At 41.5% G+C, this 19298-nt stretch overlaps 1 protein-coding gene across 7 annotated transcripts in view; it reads right to left on the bottom strand.

The window, feature by feature from the left end:
- UBE2D3 (ubiquitin conjugating enzyme E2 D3) overlaps positions 1 to 10001 on the bottom strand; it is a 31114-nt gene extending 21113 nt beyond the window's left edge. The window contains exons 1-3 of one of the 7 annotated variants that reach the window (XR_011468210.1): positions 9727 to 10001; positions 8805 to 8959; positions 6397 to 7153 (exon numbers count right to left, since the gene is read on the bottom strand). Coding sequence is in view for 6 of the 7 variants with exons in the window: in XM_070391961.1 (XP_070248062.1) it covers positions 8549 to 8590 (42 nt within the window). In the remaining variant the exon portion in view is untranslated. Of the gene's footprint in view, positions 1 to 6396; positions 7154 to 8548; positions 8708 to 8804; positions 8960 to 9726 lie in introns of those variants that run through there. The other 6 variants (XM_070391969.1, XM_070391961.1, XM_070391935.1 and 3 more) reach the window with 6 other exon arrangements.
- Between the last annotated feature and the right edge of the window lie 9297 nt (positions 10002 to 19298).

Here is a 19298-nt window from a genome sequence, read left to right as displayed (position 1 = left end):
AAATAGACTTATTTAAGCAGAGTGCTAATGGAACCCATTACCAATTATACAGATTTTATCCCACTAAAACATTCAAGTAATGCTCAAGTACTGCTGAAAAACATTTAAGAAAACTAAATCAAGTCTCAAAATTAAATTGGAGGGACGGGAAAAAGTTACATATCTGGTCTAGCAAAGAGGTAACTTTCAATCTAATCACAGAAACTAGAGATTCATTTAAACCCATTTCTAAAAATGAAAAATGTAACATTAGCTATTAGCTAAAGTTTCACCACCAAAACATTTATTCATTAGTATGAAGACAACCTTTTTGGTGTAAAGCATGTTAGGTCTGAAAACACCAAGATAAAAAAAGCATGAACGCCTCCCCCAATAGACTGAGCTAACATAAAAGTAGGCATAATGCAAAAACAAAAATTACATTTCAACAACCTAGGCACTTAAAGGCATTCAAATGCTTTGCCTGGGTCTACATCATGACATTTGAACCGAGTCCTGATGGAGGGATAAGCATTTTAAATAGAGAAACTCATTCAAAGACAGAATGTGAAAGAACACAGGTTGTAAAAATTTGATTGTATTTTGGTATATCATAGACAACAGGGTACAGTAAGGGAGCAGATGTGGCCAGAAAAATTAATCAGGGCTGAATCTTTTCAGAGCCTTGAATATTGTGTCCAAGATTATCTCAAAGACAATGGGAAGTCATGGATAGTTTTTAAGGAGTAAGACAAATCATGTTTTGGTTTTTTAACATACTAGCAATAGTACACCCAAAATGATTCTTTTAATTTTTTAAATTAAATGATATCCTACAGTATGTATATTATTTGTGTGTCCAGCTTGATAGTTAAGTAAAGTTTAACATTTTTACTTTGTTCAAATATAAAAAAAATGGCCCTAATCTGGTTTGGCTCAGTGGATAGAGCATCAGCCTGCAGATTGAAGGGTCCAGGTTCAATTTCAGTCAAGGGCACAGGCCCGGGTTGCAGGCTTGATCCAGATCGATCAATGATTCTCCCTCATCATTGATGTTTCTATCTCTCTCTCCTTCTCCCTCTCTGAAATCAATAAAAATATATTAAAAAACCTATCTAGATATATAAAAAGCTAATATGCAAAGTGTCCCCTTGGGAGTTTGACTGCTCACTATGGCGTGCGCTGACCACCAGGGGGCAAGGTAGAAGGAAGGAAAGCTGCATCCAGGGAAAGGAGACCCTGGCCGGCAGCTGGCAAAGGGAGGCCCAGCGAGCAGCCAGAAGGCCCCAATCAGCCCTGATCGTCAGCCAGGTCTAGGGATCCTACCCATGCACAAATTTTGTTGCACCGGGCCTCTAGTGTATATGTATGTGTGTGTGTGTGTGTGTGTGTGTGTGTGTGTATATGTATGTATATATATATATATATATATATAAATAAATGACCCAGATATAACTGAAAATCTCTCACATACTCCCCAGATTCCATTGCCTTTCTCCAAGAGATAGTTAACATTATCTCAAATTTGTTTCTGCCATTTCTCCACATTTTCACACACTACTAGATAGTATCACAGATGCTCCTCTCATCCCCATTCTGTAGGAACCCCTACTATAATATATAGTAAATATAATAAATACAAATAATAGATAACCATATTAGAAAGCTATAACAGAAATTCAGTTGAGAGAACATTACCTAAATGGAAATAGTCCTTACTTCTACTTTTTATTAGAGTCCCTTATTAGGAGAAAGAAAAGACTGAGTTCAAGTGTAGGGCATGCTAAAGCTTCAGGTAGTAGGCCAAAATAGTGTATCTACTAGATAACTTGAAAAATAGGTCTAGGGATAGGTTCCAAAAAGAATGCTTTCTCAAGTGTCCTTCCATCAAAGATATATCAAAGTTAAAGTATTTAATATAGCATCTGGCAAAATTGAACAAATTTGAACCATATCAACATAACTCTCTATTCGACTGAAGAAATAGGTGCTTCAGATTAAACCAGATAGGGGAAAGTGATGTTTTACTAGGATCGGTTCCTCCATAACTATTCCGTTTGCACTATTACACTCAGTGTGAATTTAGTGTTACCTATTTTTTAAGTTACATGGCCTTTAAATGAAAGACAAATGAGAATATCTGTTCCACTGTAAGAGGAGACTGTATTTACTAAAGTGGGAGATCAATTTCCAATGAAGCCACTAAAAGTAATTTTCTAAAGCAATTTTGTCTTTGGTTTTCACCTTATGAAATGACTTTAGAGCCTAAGTCTCACATGCTTTGAGACAAAAACAATTTTAAAAATTATATAAAGAACTAAAATTAACTCTTAGTTTCATAGAGAGGAACAGTGGCAAGGACCTGAATAAACAGCACACATATAAGACCTGTAAAGTCTTCATACTACACCCTCTCCACCCCCCTACCCCTGCAGGTGGGTTCTTGGCTAACTACCAAGACCACAGAAATAGGAAAGTAGTTGGCAGGGGAAAATTGGTACACACTAATAATTGCTATAGGCTCCACTCACCTTAAAAGAACACTAAGATGGATCAAGGACATACAATTAGGGTACAAGGCTAAAAACTGTACTGTCCATTAAAAAACCCCATGAAGGTTAGGCATCACTTTGCCATGATGTGCTCTTTCAGAGAAATTTTCTTTTGGGATAACCTTCCTCTGAATTGCTTCTCCTAAAACCTGCACACCTGGCTAGTGTGAGAATTCACACCTTCCCCCATTGGAAAATATGCTTCTCCTGTCCCTTTAAAAACCTAAAAAGACACATTGGACAAGGGGGCAAGCAAATCTCTCTAAAAGGCAACCAACACCTATATTAAGAAACAAAGTACTACCCTCAAGAACTGGGGAAGATGAGGGTATGAGGTGGGAAACAAGAATGCCTCTATAAAAAATTTTAAGAATCACTCTTAAGGACCCTTAAAACCTAGCAGTATAAGGGTATATATTTAGACCAATGAGAGGCCAAAATGCAGTACAATTAATTGTCCAATCAGGAAGATATTAACTGCTCTAATTGTTCTTATAAAGATCAGGTTTACTATGAAGTAAACAAAAATTTATTAACTTTAATGTTGTGAAATTTCTACATACCTTATGTAGATACAAATGGCAAGGAAGGAAACAACAAACATCTCAGAAACATATGGTTATCAGACATTACTTCAGAAGACCGAAGCTTGGCAAAAGATTTTGGGATCTGAACAATTTCATAAAGCTGTAGACTTAAGAATGAAAAGAAAGTCCCTTTAAAAAGTTTTAGTTTTGAAATTTATAACTTGTGAGAAATTCCAAAAGTTTATCTTAGACTAGGTGAGTGCTGCACACCATCTCATTACATCACTGACAAGATATTAACTTCCTGTTTAATTGTAATTATAGATGAGACAAGCATGTTTATTCATTAGACAAGATACAAAGAATGGCTTGAATGAATAACACTAACATTTTCTTTCTTTAGGTCACCATTAAAGGTAAGTCATTTAAGATTATTCAAAGCTCTTCTTTTGTAAGCATTATCTAAATGGGCAGAGATAGAAAGCCAAATTTAGATTCTAAGCTTTGATCCATGAAAGCAAATAAGGTATTTTATAGATATGGAAAAAAAATTTAACAGCAGTTAAGTGGTTGAAAATATTCAATTTTACATTAGCCATGTAATTATAACAAGACCAGGATTAACATGAACAAGTATTTCATCCTGAAAATGAACAAGTAACCAAGCAGCAATGAGCCACAACTGAGGCCTAAAAGATCAAACACGGCAAATTTAACTATGAAGTTAGTTGGAAGTCTCTGAATGATACAAGATTATATTGAAAGTATAGTTGAGATAAAAATCAGATGTTTGGGCAAAGTATAAAATACTTCACTGAATTTTCCCCCTCCTTGACCTGGCTGAGTAGGTCAGTTGGTTAGAGTGGGTTCTCCTGATGTGGCAAGGTTTTGGGTTCAATCCCCCAGTCAGGACATATAGTAGAATCAACCAATGAATGCATAAATAGGTAGAACAACAAATTTTTTTCTCTCTCAAAATGAATCAAATTTTTTTTTAAAGAATTTTTCCCCTTCCCACTAATAGGGCCAAGGGTACAGTTGTAAGAATAGATCTTACGTAATGGAGTAAATTGGTTAATAAAATATTCACTTTCTTTGCTCTGATAGCAAAACCAGATCAAGAACACAAAATTCCCAGTTAAAAAATGAAAATCATTTGATATCACTAATTTCAAAACATTTCTTTTGGCAAAGGAGGAATAGTTTGAAAACAAAAACCTTACTATAACAATGACAATGTAGTATGAGAAAAATATTTAGATAAACCTATAATTTATAGGTAAATCTAGTATGTGAATAAAGATACCCCTTATAATTTCTTTTAATATTTCCCCTATTTGGCTTATAATATTCTTAAACAGTTAAGTTGTATGAGGTGCAAATATCTAATGTGTTTAAAATGCTTATTTCCTTCACTCAAAGCAGATTCTCATGGGTAATGACAGGCTTCCTTATTTTTTATCCCCTGGGACTAGACTATCGTGCCAGAATAAAACCTCAGTGAGTATTGACTAAATGATTATCCCCTATGTCTGTGGTTCTCAACTATAGGGAGGCTCCAAAAATGCCCTTAGGGAGTATTTCAAAATTATGCCTGTTTCCACAGAAAAATAGTAAGTCTGATAAGACCCTGTTGTTCCTGTATACTTCAAAAACTCTAAGCATTCTGACATATAAATGTATGTCAAAACCCACATACACAATAACATATATAATAAAATACAAGAGTCAATCTAGGATTTGAGAATTTAATCTGAAACATTTTTATCTCAGTTTCAAGAACCTACTCTCTTCTTTAATAGAAAGAAATTATAGTAAAATCCTTTGGGAAATTCTTAAGAATTGACTATATCTTAGATAACCAATGGCACCTGAACCCATGAGTTAACACATAAATTAGCAATAGGCACATCTGATAAGTTTTTCCCCCAGTGCTAGCAAGAATTTTTAACTGTATATTTGTACAAATAACAAAACCAGAATTAACACTGCAGGTGAACATGATGAAACCAAAGCACAAAGTGTTAGAGTTAAGTCACTCTTTTTCAAATTAAACAAATATGGAGGTCATTATATGATCAAGCATCCTTCAGTTACACAACTGTCCTACAAATTAAATTAGCTAACTATAGACAAGTCTTGAGGATCTTAAAAGAAACACATGCAAGACAGTGTATCCATCCTCAAGGCTCACTGGGGACAAGTTCAATATATCCCTAAGTGATCAGTTGGGCACATGGTAGTTCTCATAGTCCTTGAAGAGGGAGGCCAAAAAGGTATTCAATCATACTTTCAAAAACTCATGTTAGCTAAATATTTATTTCACAGTATTTAAACTTAAATCCCATTTCAATGCTAAATGGAAGAAAAAGGGCTTACTTCGGGTAGCCAAGACTAACATGACACTCATCTAACTATAAAACAGAAAATGAAATGGTACAAAACACCAGTACAGCATGGAGTTTAAGAGTGTAAACTGATTTGTATCTCAGTTACTTACTAGTTGTGTGACAATAATAACTTAACCTCTCTGCCTGTTCCCTTAAGTATAAAATGGAATGGTAAGAGCATCTATCTCTCAGGGTTGTTGTAAAGATTACATTAGTTGATACAACGGGTTTAGAAACAGTGTTGAGTACACAGTAGATACTATGACCAAGCTATTATTAGTAGCAGAATGATATATGAAGAAAACTTTTTTGAATACCAAGAACTTAAAGGATGACATGACAATGTAGTGGTTCAGAGGACACCCTGTGGAGCCAGATTGCCTAGGTTCTAATCACAACTCTGATATAACTCTGGGTGTTTTTTCTTTAACATGTGTCTCAAAGATTTCTAATCTCAAAATGGGGACAATAATTTTACCTGCTTTCTTGGGTTGTTATAAAATTAAATGAGTTAACACAAGTGTTTCACAGTTCTGACACACCGTGAACACTCAAAGCAAGATATGTTTGCTGGCTTGGTTCACATTATATTTTATGCCAAGTTCTCTAAATATCCCCAAAACACACGCACTGTAGTTATTTTGTTTAATACGAGTAGTAAAATCAGTATTGCTCCCAAATACCACCAATCAACTTGGTGTTACACTTTTGATTATTGTTGTTTAATAAATAGTTTCATTAGACTATACTACAGCTGGTCTAAAATAAAGAATACAGCAAAAACCAAACAAGGTTTTCTGATAAGGCTGCTTGGTCTAAGAAATATTTGAACAAAAAATTGTAAAAACATAAGCTTTAGAACAAAATAAATTCAAAGGCTTAATCAAATGAACTATCAATGGTTACATAGTCGGACAATAAGCACTTCATTAAAATAATAAGATATATCTTAGTATTTTGAATTGGAGGGTTTCAAAGAAGAATTCAAAATAAATAGGTACATGACACCAAGAAATACCATACAAACATCAAAGCCTACCTGACCTCATTATTTCTAGAACAAAGGTACCCTCTCTCTCAACAATTGTCCACTTCTAAAATTCTGCTTGGAACTGAATTTCTTTTTAAAGTTTCACTGTGTAATTCGGACAGCAACTGCTGACAACCAAAGCACACGCAAGTCAAAACTTTTCTATAAGTTAAAAAAAAAAAAAAACAGTTTTCCCAATTTGTTAGGTGTCATTATATCAAGATTCTATATACACCTTCAAAATATTTACATGACAAGCAAGTACAAAGAGTACTAGGCTAAAAACAGTTCTTTAATAAAAGTTTTGAAGGTTAAAGTGCTAATAAAATAGTAATAATTTGAGTGTCATGTGCCAGGGGCCTGTTCAAAGCCACACATTAATCTACTTAATACAGTACTAAAATCAAAACAAAAACAAAATCTAGAAATCTAAAATTTGTTTTGCTCACTGTTGCATCCCGTGTCTAGAACAGTGCCTGCTACAGACTAAGCACTCAAATATCTATTGTTCATATTAAACAAATATTCATTTTTATAGAAGCACATAGATAACTTGCCCAGCCCTAGAATTCTAACTGGAGCATTTCTGCTCCGAAGTTCACACTCTTAACCATTACAATGCCTCTCTAGAGCTTTTAAATCATTAAAAGTGGTGTCACAGCAGCTGGTTATCACCTGCAAAAGAAAAAAAATCAATGAGACCCTCCTTTAAAATGTTCTGTTCCACATGTATAAAAAGCTATGGACTTGAAATTATTCCACATCTCAGTGGCCTGAACACCCATAGATTAAAAAGATTTTGATTTGTACTAAATATTGTGTTTTTTGTATTTAACTATTCTGTAAAATATAACTATGCTTCTCCAATGTGCTGCTGGCCTTCAAAGGGGTCACAGAAAAGGATGTTTAAATAATCCTTTAAGCCTTAATTCCTAGGTTTTCTTCTTCTTTTCCATTTTCTCAAATATATAAAGATTTAAGTTTATATTTACATAAACCAACAATAACAATGCAATGATGACCTAAAACAAAATCAAATCATCAATACATGGAGTGAAGATCTAAAACTTCATCGTCAAATACAGCAGTTTTTCCAAATAAACACCAAAGTGACACGTAAATGTAAAATTAATCAGTTCCAGGCCTACTTTAGTAAAGCCAAGAACTTGCATTTCCTTCCATGCACAGCCCTTTCTAAAAGATTCTAACCTACAACCTCCCCTGTCTCCTAGTTTTAGTAAGGCTGAATTTATTCCATGACATTTTTTTCAAGTTAGCTGTAAATACTCCACCCTCCTGGATTGTGCAAGAACCAAACACATCACACATACACAAGTTACAAAAAGGGAAATACGGTCTGAGAGTTTGACGATAGCTAAGTATTGAGCAGGAGGTCTCAGCGCAGTGTACAACCCAATGTGAAAGTTAACATTAAACAAATAATACTATTTCATATTATTACAAAAGGAGATGCCGGAAAAAGCCTGAACCAGTTAAAGCAGCCGCCATCTTAAAATGCGGGATAGAAGTTAGAGCAAGAAAATGAGACTAAACCACCGGAGGTGGAGGTTCCGCTCACCCAGAGGCTTGAAACACAACCCCCCGCCCCCCCCACCACCACTTTCAACAACTGAGATCGACAGGTTAGTGTCAAACGTTAAGCAGAATCAATCTTCCCAGAGGCTGCTCTTAAATGGGCTGAGGCAAAAATAGGTCCAGCTAAGCTTAGCCTCCTGCCATCGCCCCCTTCGCCCCCTCCCCCAGCCCAGGGAAAGCAAGCTCCCAGGAGCGGTTCCATCAGCTCCCGGTGCGCTTCCGATAAATAGCTTCGGGGAAAAACCTGAGCCACGGAAGTGGCAGCACTGTGTCAGCTCCTCGCCTCCCAGCACCACTGCTTCTTGTGTAACCAGCCCGGGCGATGAGGAGTTTCTGAGCAGACTCACTCACTGCCCCTCCGGGCTCAGACAATCCACCCCTAATGAACTCCAGGGCCCGCGGATCCCTGCCATCCTCCCCCCGCTGAGTTTCCCACCTTCCTCCGCCCCGGAAAACCCAGAACCTTGATCTTACAATTAAGTTTTCAAGCGCTGGGAACAGGAAGCGCCATGACATCTGCGGGAGCCCCACTTGCCACGAGTGTTCTGCTCGCTGGCTTTAAACCTCTCCTCCTTCACCAAGTCTGTCCGCGCTCCCCATCCCCCAAAGGACGGAAGATCCAGGCGGGCTACTTCCAACAGGCCGCGTCCCCCCCGCCCCCACGCGTCCCCCGGGCCGGAGCCCCCCCCACCCCCCCCACGGCCCCATCCCGGCAGACCCCGTGGGTTACCTTATTAATCCGTTTCAGCGCCATAGTCTGTGCTTTGCGTCTGGCTCCTCACTATCTCGGTGTGTGCTCGGAGGTCCGGCCGAAACTCTTGATGACCCCGGCGGCAGGCAAGGCTGGTCTCTTCGTCTCACACCGGCTCTGCCAGACACAGGCGCCTTTTGCAAAAACGGAGCAGATCAGCACTGGCACAGGCCCCGGAGAGACCCCGATGAGTCCAGGTCCCCCAAAACCGCCGGGATCCGGGGAGGGTGGGGTGGGGTGGCGCGGCCGAGCCACCAACAGCCTCTATGCCGTGCTCCGGGCCGAAGAGGGGCCGAGGGGGGCCGGGGGGAGCGGAGGGGAGGCCACAAGTCGGACGTCCCGGCCTCTCGGAAGGAAGAGACCGGGTGGGAGAGGAAGAGGCGTAGGAGAAAGGGGTGGGTGCGGGGCAGGGTCCGGCGCCCAGCAGAGGAGGAGCCGGGGCCTAGTCGGCGCTGCGCCGGCGTCACTGGGGCAAAGAAAGGCTCGGGGGAGGGGGGGACGGGAGGCTCCGGGCTCCCCTCGGCTCCCACTCCGAGGCGCGCCCGGGGAGGGGAAGGGAACCAAGGAGAGGGGCCAGATGTGCGTGGCTGTCCCCGCAGCCACAGCTCTTGTGTGTCGCCCCTGACGCCACCGTACACTCCGCCTTCCAGCGCGCTCCCGCGCCCAGCCCCCGCCACCACGCGCCCGGGCAGCCCCAGAGGCTCCGGCAGCGGCGCGAGGACGCGCCCATTCCCCCTCCCCCTGAAGCAGGAGCGGCCCCGGCTCCTCCGCTCTCCCCACCCTACCCCACCCAGCAGGCTGGCCCCTCGGGCCGCCCGGGGCCTGCGTCTCCCCTCTTCCCCGGCCGGCCAGGGAGCCGGCCCCCCTCCCCTGCCCCCTAGCCGTCCACACCCACGCGTACTGAGGGGCCGGGGCCTCCCTCCGGCTGCGGCCTCGGCCTCCTCCCCGCGCGGAAGCTGGGTGCCTCCCCGGCCCTACGGGGCTCACGCGCACGACACAGCCACAAGATGTCCGCTCTGACGGAACTACTGCCAGCTGCCACGCTCCGCCCCTCCCCCCGCCGGCCTCTTCACCGCCGCGGATCCGTCCGCCAACGCCGCCGTCGCGAGCGCCGGGCGCGTCTAAGGGTGCGGGGAGACAGTTTGCGTCCCACGTCCGGGGCCGAGGGTCTGCGCTACCCACTTTTCCTCCTTTTCACAGAACAGCACCTTCTTACAAAACTGATCGGAGGTTGGACCGGGAGGGCAGGGACCGGAGGCGGGTCATGGGCTGGGGAGGGGCGGGGGGGGGGGGGGGAAGGGTAGAGGGGCGGCGGAAACCCTGAGACTCAGAGAAGCATCGAGAACCGGAAGGAGTCCATAGCAGGAAGGTAGAGGAAACGGCAGCTGCGCCGTAGAACCCCACGCCCCTCCCAGCAGCGTCCCCCAGTTTTTCTCACTTGGTCTGGAGGCGGTTCTCGCGATAACCTCGTGGCTGCTTTCCCGGAGCTGGAGCTCTGCAATGACTTAAGGGCAGTTTTGTGCACTCTTCCTGATGTGGGCCCGCCCCCAAACCCACAAACTCTCGCGAGACTCACTAGGCACCGGTTGGCGCTGGGGCGGGCCGCGGCCGGGAAGCACCGCCCCTGAATGCTTGTGCTGGTGGGAGGGAGAGGAAATGGAATTCCCCGGCCTGGTCAGGGCGCGCGCCGACACAGCCTTCTCACGCGCCCAATCAGGAATGTGCGGTGGGAGGCGCCGAGGACTAATTGCGAGATACTTGTAGTCGGGGTTCACCCGGGCTCGTGAAGTTGGCGGTGGAGCAGGTGAGAGCTCTTGACTCTCCTGCGGGTCTGGCCCGGTTGACCATTGGGCGGAGGCGCAGCCCCGCGTGGGAATCGTAATTTAAAACAGAACCTAGCGGGCCGCTGATCGGCGCTCCCATCAGCCGAAATCTAATGTATTTCTGACCTGAGAGGATCGATATACTGAGAAGAGCAGACCCATAGAGACCTGTTCCCATAACTTGAGCAGCCTAGGAATCAAGCGCAGCTGTGAATTTAGTAGATGGAGGAGGGGGGGAGAGAGAGAGAGGGCTGTTTGCTGGTCTCTGGAAGCAGCCGGCACCATCCGCCAAGGGTTAGGTATGGGATAGACTTACTACTCCTTTCCTCCTGTTACGTTTTTACTCCTTGAGCCACAGCGTTGCGAAACTCAATCAGGAATTCAAAGTTTTGGGTCCGAAAACTCAATACGTAGTGAAACATCCAGGGGAAGGAATACTAGCACAGGATTGGCCTGTTTTAATCTGCCGGGTCTGAAGTATGGAGAGGGTGATTTTGCTCTCTAGTGTTTCTTTCTGGCAGAGGTTAGTAAGACAATTTTAAAAAGGCATTTAAAGGTATGCATTGACCTGCGTAACGTTTTCTAATATTCCTTAATGATCCCAATTAACGACGTGGAGGTCTTTAAGAATTAAATAGCAAGGTAAACTTGTTTTTAAAATACACTTTTAAAGGGGGAAACAGCAAGTTGTTTTCCTGTTACAAGAATGCCTTACCTAGGAAAAACCTCATAGGTCTGCTAAGTTAGCTAATACAGTACATACTGTCCAAGAGAACATAATAGTGTCATTAGGGCAATTAGTGAAACAGTGTTTCTCAAACCGGTCGCTATTGAAATCACCTAGGCCCCTAGGGGTTTTGTTGAAATGCTGATTTTGATTTGGGCCAGGAGGAGGCCTGAGATTCTACAGTTCTAATAAACTCCAGGTGACACAGATTATTCTGGTCAGAGCAACTCACTGAGAGTAGCAAAAGCACTAACGTGCTCGCCTCCTGGCCTCCTGGCCTCCCCACCCCACAACCAATAATCGTTTCCTTGCTCTTTCTTTTAGCCAGTCTAATAGAGTAGGAACACAGGGTTAGGCAGTTGGAGTGGAGGGAGAAATCCAGGTTTCACTTTTGGCTTTGTCGCTTCCCATATGTGTGCTATTGTGTGGTTACTTAGTTTCTTCAACACAAAACTAGGCACAGTAATAGCTGTTGTCCTTCCTCACAGGGTTATTGTGTCGTTTAGATGTCATAATGTATGTGAAAGGACACTGTAGACTGCAGTGGTGTATAAATGTAAGTTATTAAACTAACCAGTGAGACATTAACTGGCCATAGTGTGGAATAAATCTGTAAGCATAATAATAAAGGAAATATTTATGGAGCACATTACCAGATACTATGCTTGTTAACTCCCTTTACAAATAAAGAAACTGATGCAGAGATTAAATTACTATCTCAAGGTCACACAGCTAATAAATGGCAGAAATAGAATTTGAACCCATGCCGTTGACTTCAGAGTATTTATTGAATGGGATTTCATATCATCTCTTAATTTAGAAAGTAGTAAAGTAGAATGTTTTGTGTTTCTACTTTCAATGCTATCTGAATCTAATTTTATATGACTCATTTCCACATCTATTTGTTTTGTTCTTTCAGAAGCCAGGCTTTAGGGGTGGTAGGAAACATTCCCACCTTGGAGAAGCCAATTTATATTACTTCATTTAAACAATCTTCAGTATGAAAGTATCATAAAACATGTTAGTGCCCAGAACTAACAGAGCACAGAGGACTGGGACAGAGTTCTTGCATTTTTTTAGTGCTAAAAACCACTTTGGCAGTTTGGTGAAGCCATGAACTCTTCTCAGAATAATGTTTTTAAATGTATAAAATAAAACTTATAGTATTATAAAAGAAAACATTTTCAAATAGTCACAAAATATTTTTTTAAAAATTGATATAGGAATAAATGTGCTTTATTAACACATTTGTGATGGGTTTAGAAAGACCAAATTTTTGAAATGAACATAAATATTTCCAGAGTTTGCAACAGTTGTGATATAAAGTATCTGTGATTCTATTGGTGACACAGATATAGATTTGTTTCTTCTATTCAAAATTGAAGGAAATGTGAATTTTCAGTTAGAGATTAGTAAAAATAAAGATGTAATTTTTTTCACATCTAGGTTCACATCCTGATTTCTATTCATGAACTATATGTTAAAAAAGTGTTAGGTAGAGTCAAGTAGGCTTATTCCTGTGATTCATCAAGAAAAACCGTAATTGCCACCAGTATACTCTCCTCAAGATGGCATGAGCCCAGCTTGCATGGCTCATTGGTTGAGTGTCTACCTATGAACCAGGAGGTTGCAGTTCGATTCCCGTCTGCGCACATGCCCGGGTTGTGGGCCCAGTCCCCAGTAGAGGGCGTGCAGGAGTTAGCCAATCAATGTTTCTTCCCTCATCATTGATATTTCTATCTATCCCTCTCCCTTCTCTGAAATCAATAAAAAATATATATATTTTAAAAAGAAGGCATGGAAGTGTGTAATAGGTTTAGGAAATAGTTTTATCCCATTGGTGTTTTTTTTTTTATACCTATAAAGTGCACTTATGGAAAATTTACCTATCCAGAATGGTTCATTTCCCAAGGCATTCTGGATAACTTAGATTTTACTGTCTTATTCTTGTTCATTATACACCTTCACAAATAAGATGTGGTGGAAGAACACAAATGGAAAATAATAAGGTTGAAAGAAATTAAAATATGGTATATTTAAAATTTTTGAAAATAAGTGTTAATAATTATTATTTGAAGTACTGTATGCTAGGTCCTCATTATCTCATCAAATCCCTGTTAGACAGATGAAACACTCAAGTTCATATAATAATTAGTAGAGCCAGGATTTAAACCTGGCCTCAAAGCTCACACTTTTTAAAAAATATATATTTTTATTGTTTTCAGAGACAAAGGGAGAAGGATAGAAACATCAATAATGAGAGAGAATCATTGATCAGCTGCCTCCTGCATGCCCTCTACTGGGGATCAAACCTGCAATCGGCATGTGCCTGACCAGGAATCCAGATTTTATATTCAGAATGCATGTTTACATACTCTGCTTGGAACTTATTCAGCTAAATGTTACTTCATATTGTTTGCATGAAAATCAAATGTGTTTCTATAGCTTACCTGTTCAGAATCTCATATTTATGATCAAGACAAGTCATGTGCTTTAGGAGACTGTACTTTATTTCATGCTAAGAACATCATTTTGACCTTAAGATGGTTTTTAGCACATAATGGACTATGAACAAATGTTTGAGGTAAAAAGAAATCAGAATATTTTCCACATAAAATCTTCATATATACATGAATGTTCAAGTGGCATTATTCATAACAGCCAACAGTGGAAATAACCCAAATTTCCATCAGCTGGTAAATTGATATATAAAATATAGTATATCTGTTTATAATAGTACTAGAGGCCCAGTGCACAAAAATGTGTGCACTGGAGGGGGGTGGGGGGGAAGGAGGGGGTCCCCCAGCCCGGCCTGTGCCCTCTCGCAGTCTGGGACCCCTCGGGAGATAACAACCTGCTGGCTTAGGCCTGCTCCTGGATGGCAGAGGGCAGGCCCAATCCCTAGGTGCAGCCCCTGGTCGGGCTCAGAGCAGGGCCGATTGGGGAGTTGGGGCGCCGCCCCCTGTCATGCACAGAGCAGGGCGGATCGGGAGGTTGCGATGCCACCCTCAGTCACACTCAGGGTAGGGCCGATTGGGGGGTTGGGGCACCGCCCCCTGTCACACTCAAGGCAGGGTCGATGGGGAGGTTGCGGCGCCACCCCCTGTCATGCACAGAACGGCCAATCAGGGGGTTGGGGCGCTGCCCCCTGTCACTCACAGAGCAGGGCCAATCAGGGGGTTGGGGAGCTCCCCCATGTCATGCACAGAGCAGGGCCCATCAGGGGGTTGAGGAGCTCCCCCCGTCACGCACAGAACAGGGCCCATCAGGGGGTAGGGGAGCTCCCCCCTGTCACGCACAGAGTAGGGTCGATAGGGGAGTTAGGACACCGCCCTCTATCACTCACAGAGCAGGGCCGATCAGGGGGTTGGGGCGCCGCCACTGTCACACTCAGGGCAGGGCCAATGGGGAGGTTATGGCTCTACCCTGTCACACACAGAGCAGGGCCCGTGGGGGGGGGGGGGGGGGCGGTTTGGGGCACCGTACCCTGTCACACACAGAGTCACAGGGCGATCAGGGGGTTTGGGTGCTGCCCCCTGTCACGCTGATCCGGTGCCAGGAGGCCTCGCGGCTCCGCTGATCCCGGTGCTGGGAGGCATATTACCCTTTTACTATATAGGATAGAGGCCTGGGGGCCGGCTGGTTTGCCCTGAAGGGTGTCCTGGATCAGGGTGGGGGTCCCCACTGGGATGCCTGGCCAGCCTGGATGAGGGGATGATGGCTGTTTGCAGCTGGTCACACACCCTTCAGGGTGGGGGTCCCCACTGGGGTGCCTGGCCAGCCTGGATGAGGGGATGATGGCTGTTTGCAGCTGGTTACACACCCTTCAGGGTGGGGGTCCCCACTGGGGTGCCTGGCCAGTCTGGGTGAGGGGCTGAGGGCTGCTTTCAGGCTGGTGGTTATTGATTGAAGCTCCCAACTGCTCCTTTTTTTAATTTTATTCTGGGCCAGCTTTAGCTCTGGCTCTAGGTCTGAGAGCAGGTATCTGGTTTGTTTCAGTTCTATAATCGAAACAATGTATAACTCCAGCTCTGAGATCCTGGCCTATATTTGTTAGAATGTTTCAAACTGCCAGCTCAGAGGCCGGCAAGTTAGGCGGGGAACGTTGCAGTCTGCAGTCACTGAAGCAAGCAAGCCTCATGTTCGCTTCCAGCTGCCTGGCTGCCGGCCGCCATCTTGGCTGACAGCTAATTTGCATATACTCACTGATTAGCCAATGGGAAGGGTAGCGGTCGTACGCTAATTACCATGTTTCTCTTTTATTAGTGTAGATTAGTTAAGAAGGGACACAATACTGATATATGCTATAACATGTATCTTTTAAAAAAATGTTTTTTAAAATTGATTTGTAAGACAGAGGAAAACATTGATGTGAGAGACAAGTATCAATCAGTTGCCTCAAATATGGACCCTGATCAAGGACGTCCTGAAACCTGGGCATGTGTCCTGACCCGGAATTGAACCTGATGATGCTCCAGCCAGGGCTACAACATGTATCTTGAAGCTTGAAAATATTCTGCTTAGTGAAAAAAGTCAGACAGAAAAGGCCATATTGTAGGCAAATCCATAGAAACAGAAAGTACTAGATTACTGGTTGCCATGGACTAGGGTCAGGGGGAATGGGGAATGACTGCTAATGAGTTTGGGGTCTTTTAGGGAGAGATGATAAATACTCTAAAATTATATAATGGTAATGGTTACACAACTGTTAATATACTAAAACCCAATGAATTGTACACTTTAAAAGAGTGAATTTATATGTGAATAATCTCAATGTAAACTTTTAAAAAATTAAAACCAAAATGTGAAATCAGTCTGGAAATATATTATTAAATACTAGAGGCCCAGTGCATGAAATTCATGCATGGCACCCTCTCTCAGTCCAGGCCCCCTCAGGGCAGTGGTTCTCAATCTTCCTAATGCTACGACCCTTTAATACAGTTCCTCATGTTGTGGTGATCCCCAACCATAAAATTATTTTCGTTGCTACTTCATAACTGTAATTTTGCTACTGTTATGAATCATCATGTAAATATCTGATATGCAGGATGTATTTTCATTGTTACAAATTGAACATAATTAAAGCATAGTGATTAATCACAAAAACAATATGTAATTATGTGTTTTCTGATGGTCTTAGACGACCCACAGGTTGAGAACCGCTGCTCTAAGATTTTTATCGGTTTTTCCATCTTACGTTTAAGTCCTTTGTTTATTTTTGTGTATAGTGTAATTTGGTGGTCTAGTTTCATTTTTTTTTTCATGTATCTGTCCCATTTTCCCAAAATCATTTATTGAAGAGACGTCTTGACTCCATTGTATGCTCTTGCCTCCTTTGTCAAATATTAATTGAGGATAGTGGTTTGGGTTGATTTCTGGGTTCTCTATTCTATTCCATTGGTATATATTTCTGTTCTTGTGCCAGTACCAGGAAGTATTGAGAACAGTGGCTTTGTAATACAGCTTGATATCTGGAATTGAGATCCCTCCTACTTTGTCTTCTTTCTCAGGATTGCTGCACATATTCGGGGGTCTTTTTTTATTCCATATGAATTTTTGGAGAGTTTGTACTAGGTCTGTGAAATATTTCTTTGGTATTTTAATGGTGAGTGCACTGAATCTATAGATTGCTTTGGGTAAGTATGGACATTTTAATGACATTGATTCTACCAATCCATGAACACGGTATGTTCTTCCATCTGTTTTTGTCTTCCTCTATCTCTTTTTTCAGTGTCCTGTAGTTTTCTGAGTACAGGTCTTTTATGTCCTTAGTTAAGTTTATTCCTAGGTATCTTAATTTTTTTGGTGCGATGGTAAATAGGATTGTTTTTTTAATCTCTCTTTCTGTAAGTTCATAATTGGTCTATAAAAATGCCATAGATTTCTTGGCGTTACTTTGTACCCTGCTACATTGCTGAATTCATTTATTAAGTCTAATAATTTTTTGATGGAGACTTTAGGATTTCTATGTACAGTATCATGTCATCTGCGAATAATGACAGCTTTACATCTTCTTTTCCAATTTGCATACCTTTTATTTCTTCTTCTGGTCTAATTGCTATGGCTAGCACTTCCAGTAGTATGTCGAGCAGGAGTGGTGAAAGTTGGCATCCCTATCTTGTTCCTGTTCTTAGGTGAAATGATTTTAGTTTTTGCCCATTGAGTATGATGTTGACTGTAGGTTTGTTGTATAAGGCTTTTATTATGTTGAGGTATGATCCCTCTATTCCCACTTTGCTGAAGGTTTTTATCAAGAAAGGGTGTTGGATTTTGTCAAATGCTTTTTCTCCATCAATTGATATGACTGTGATTTTTATCTTTCCATTTGTTTATGTGATTATCACATTTATTGATTTGTGAATATTGTACCATCTTTGCATCCCCGGGACAAATCCTACTTGATTATGGTGTATGATCTTTCTGATGTACTGCTGGATCTGATTTGCTAGAATTTTGTTGAGGATTTTGGCATCTATGTTCATGAGAGATATTAGCCTGTAATTCTCTTTCATTGTGTTGTCTTTATCTCGTTTTGGTATTAGGGTAATGCTGGCTTCATAGAATGAGCTTGGAAGAGTTCCTTCCTCTTGAATTTTTTGGAATAGTCTGAGGAGGATAGGTTTTATTTCTTCTTTGAATGTTTGGTAAAACTCCCCTGTGAAGCCAATTGGCCCTGGGCTTTTGTTTGCTGGAAGCTTTTTGATGACTGCTTCAATTTCCTCCATAGTTATCGGCCTATTGAGATTTTTAGATTCTTTCTGATTGAGTTTTGGGAGATTGTATTTTTCTAGGAATATGTCCATTTCCTCTAGGTTGTCTAGTTTGTTGGAATAGAGTTATTCATAGTATTTTTTAACAATTCTTTGTATTTCTGTGGGGTCTGTTGTTTTTTTTTTGCCTCTTTCATTTCTGATTTTGTTTATTTGGATCCTCTCTCTTTGCTTATTGGTGAGCCTGGCTAGAGGTTCATCAATCTTATTTATCCTTTCAAAGAACCAGCTCTTGGTTTCATTGAACTTTTGTATTTTTTTTGTCTCTATGTCATTTATTTCTGTTCTGATCTTTATTATCTCCTTCCTTCTGCTCACTCTGGGATTTTCTTGTTTTTCTCTTTCTAATTCTTCAAGTTGTAGAATTAGATGATTTATTATCATTTTTTTTCTTGTTTTTTGAGTTAGGCCTGTAGACTGCTTTAACTGTGTCCCACAGATTTTGGATTTTGTTTTCATTGTTGTTCATTTCCAGGATGTTTTTAATGTCTTCTTTCATCTCTTTGATAAGCCAATCATTGTTTAATAGCATGCTATTCAGCTTCCAAGTGTTTGAATTTTTTATTGTTTTTATTGTAGTTTATTTCTAATAATATGCCATTGTGGTCTGAGAAGATGCTTGATATGATTTCAATCTTCAGGGGCAGGCTGTAAATGGCTGAATTTAGAGAGACTTTGCCTGTGACCCAATACATGGTCTATCTTTGAAAATGTCCCATGTGCACTTGAGAACAACATATATTTTGTGGCTTTGGGGTGAAATGTTCTGAATATGTCAATTAAGTCCATCTGATCTAGTGAGTCATTTAGGGTTGATGTTTCTTTGCTGACTTTTTTTTTCTAGAGGATTTATCCAGTCATGTCAATGGAGTATTAAAGTCCCCTACTATGATTGTATTGTTGTTGATCTCTCCCAAGAGATTTTTTGTGTATTTGGGTGCTCCTGCATTGGGTGCATATACGTTTACCAGGGTTATATCCTCTTATTGTATTGATCCCTTTAATATTATGAAGTGGCCTTCCTTATTTCTTGTTATGTCCTTTACTTTGAGGTCTATTTTGTCAGATACAAGTATTGCTACCCCAGCTTTTTTTTTTTTTTTTTTTCATTTCCATGCCTGGAATATATTTTTCCATCCCTTTACTTTCAGTC

This window comes from Myotis yumanensis, unplaced genomic scaffold (genome assembly GCF_028538775.1).
Source record: "Myotis yumanensis isolate MYYU_CA2020_CCGP unplaced genomic scaffold, mMyoYum1.0.hap1 SCAF_1, whole genome shotgun sequence".
NCBI classification, from domain to species: domain Eukaryota; kingdom Metazoa; phylum Chordata; class Mammalia; order Chiroptera; family Vespertilionidae; genus Myotis; species Myotis yumanensis.
The sequence above is the reverse complement of the archived record's forward strand: the minus strand, read 5'-3'. Positions and strand labels throughout refer to the sequence as shown.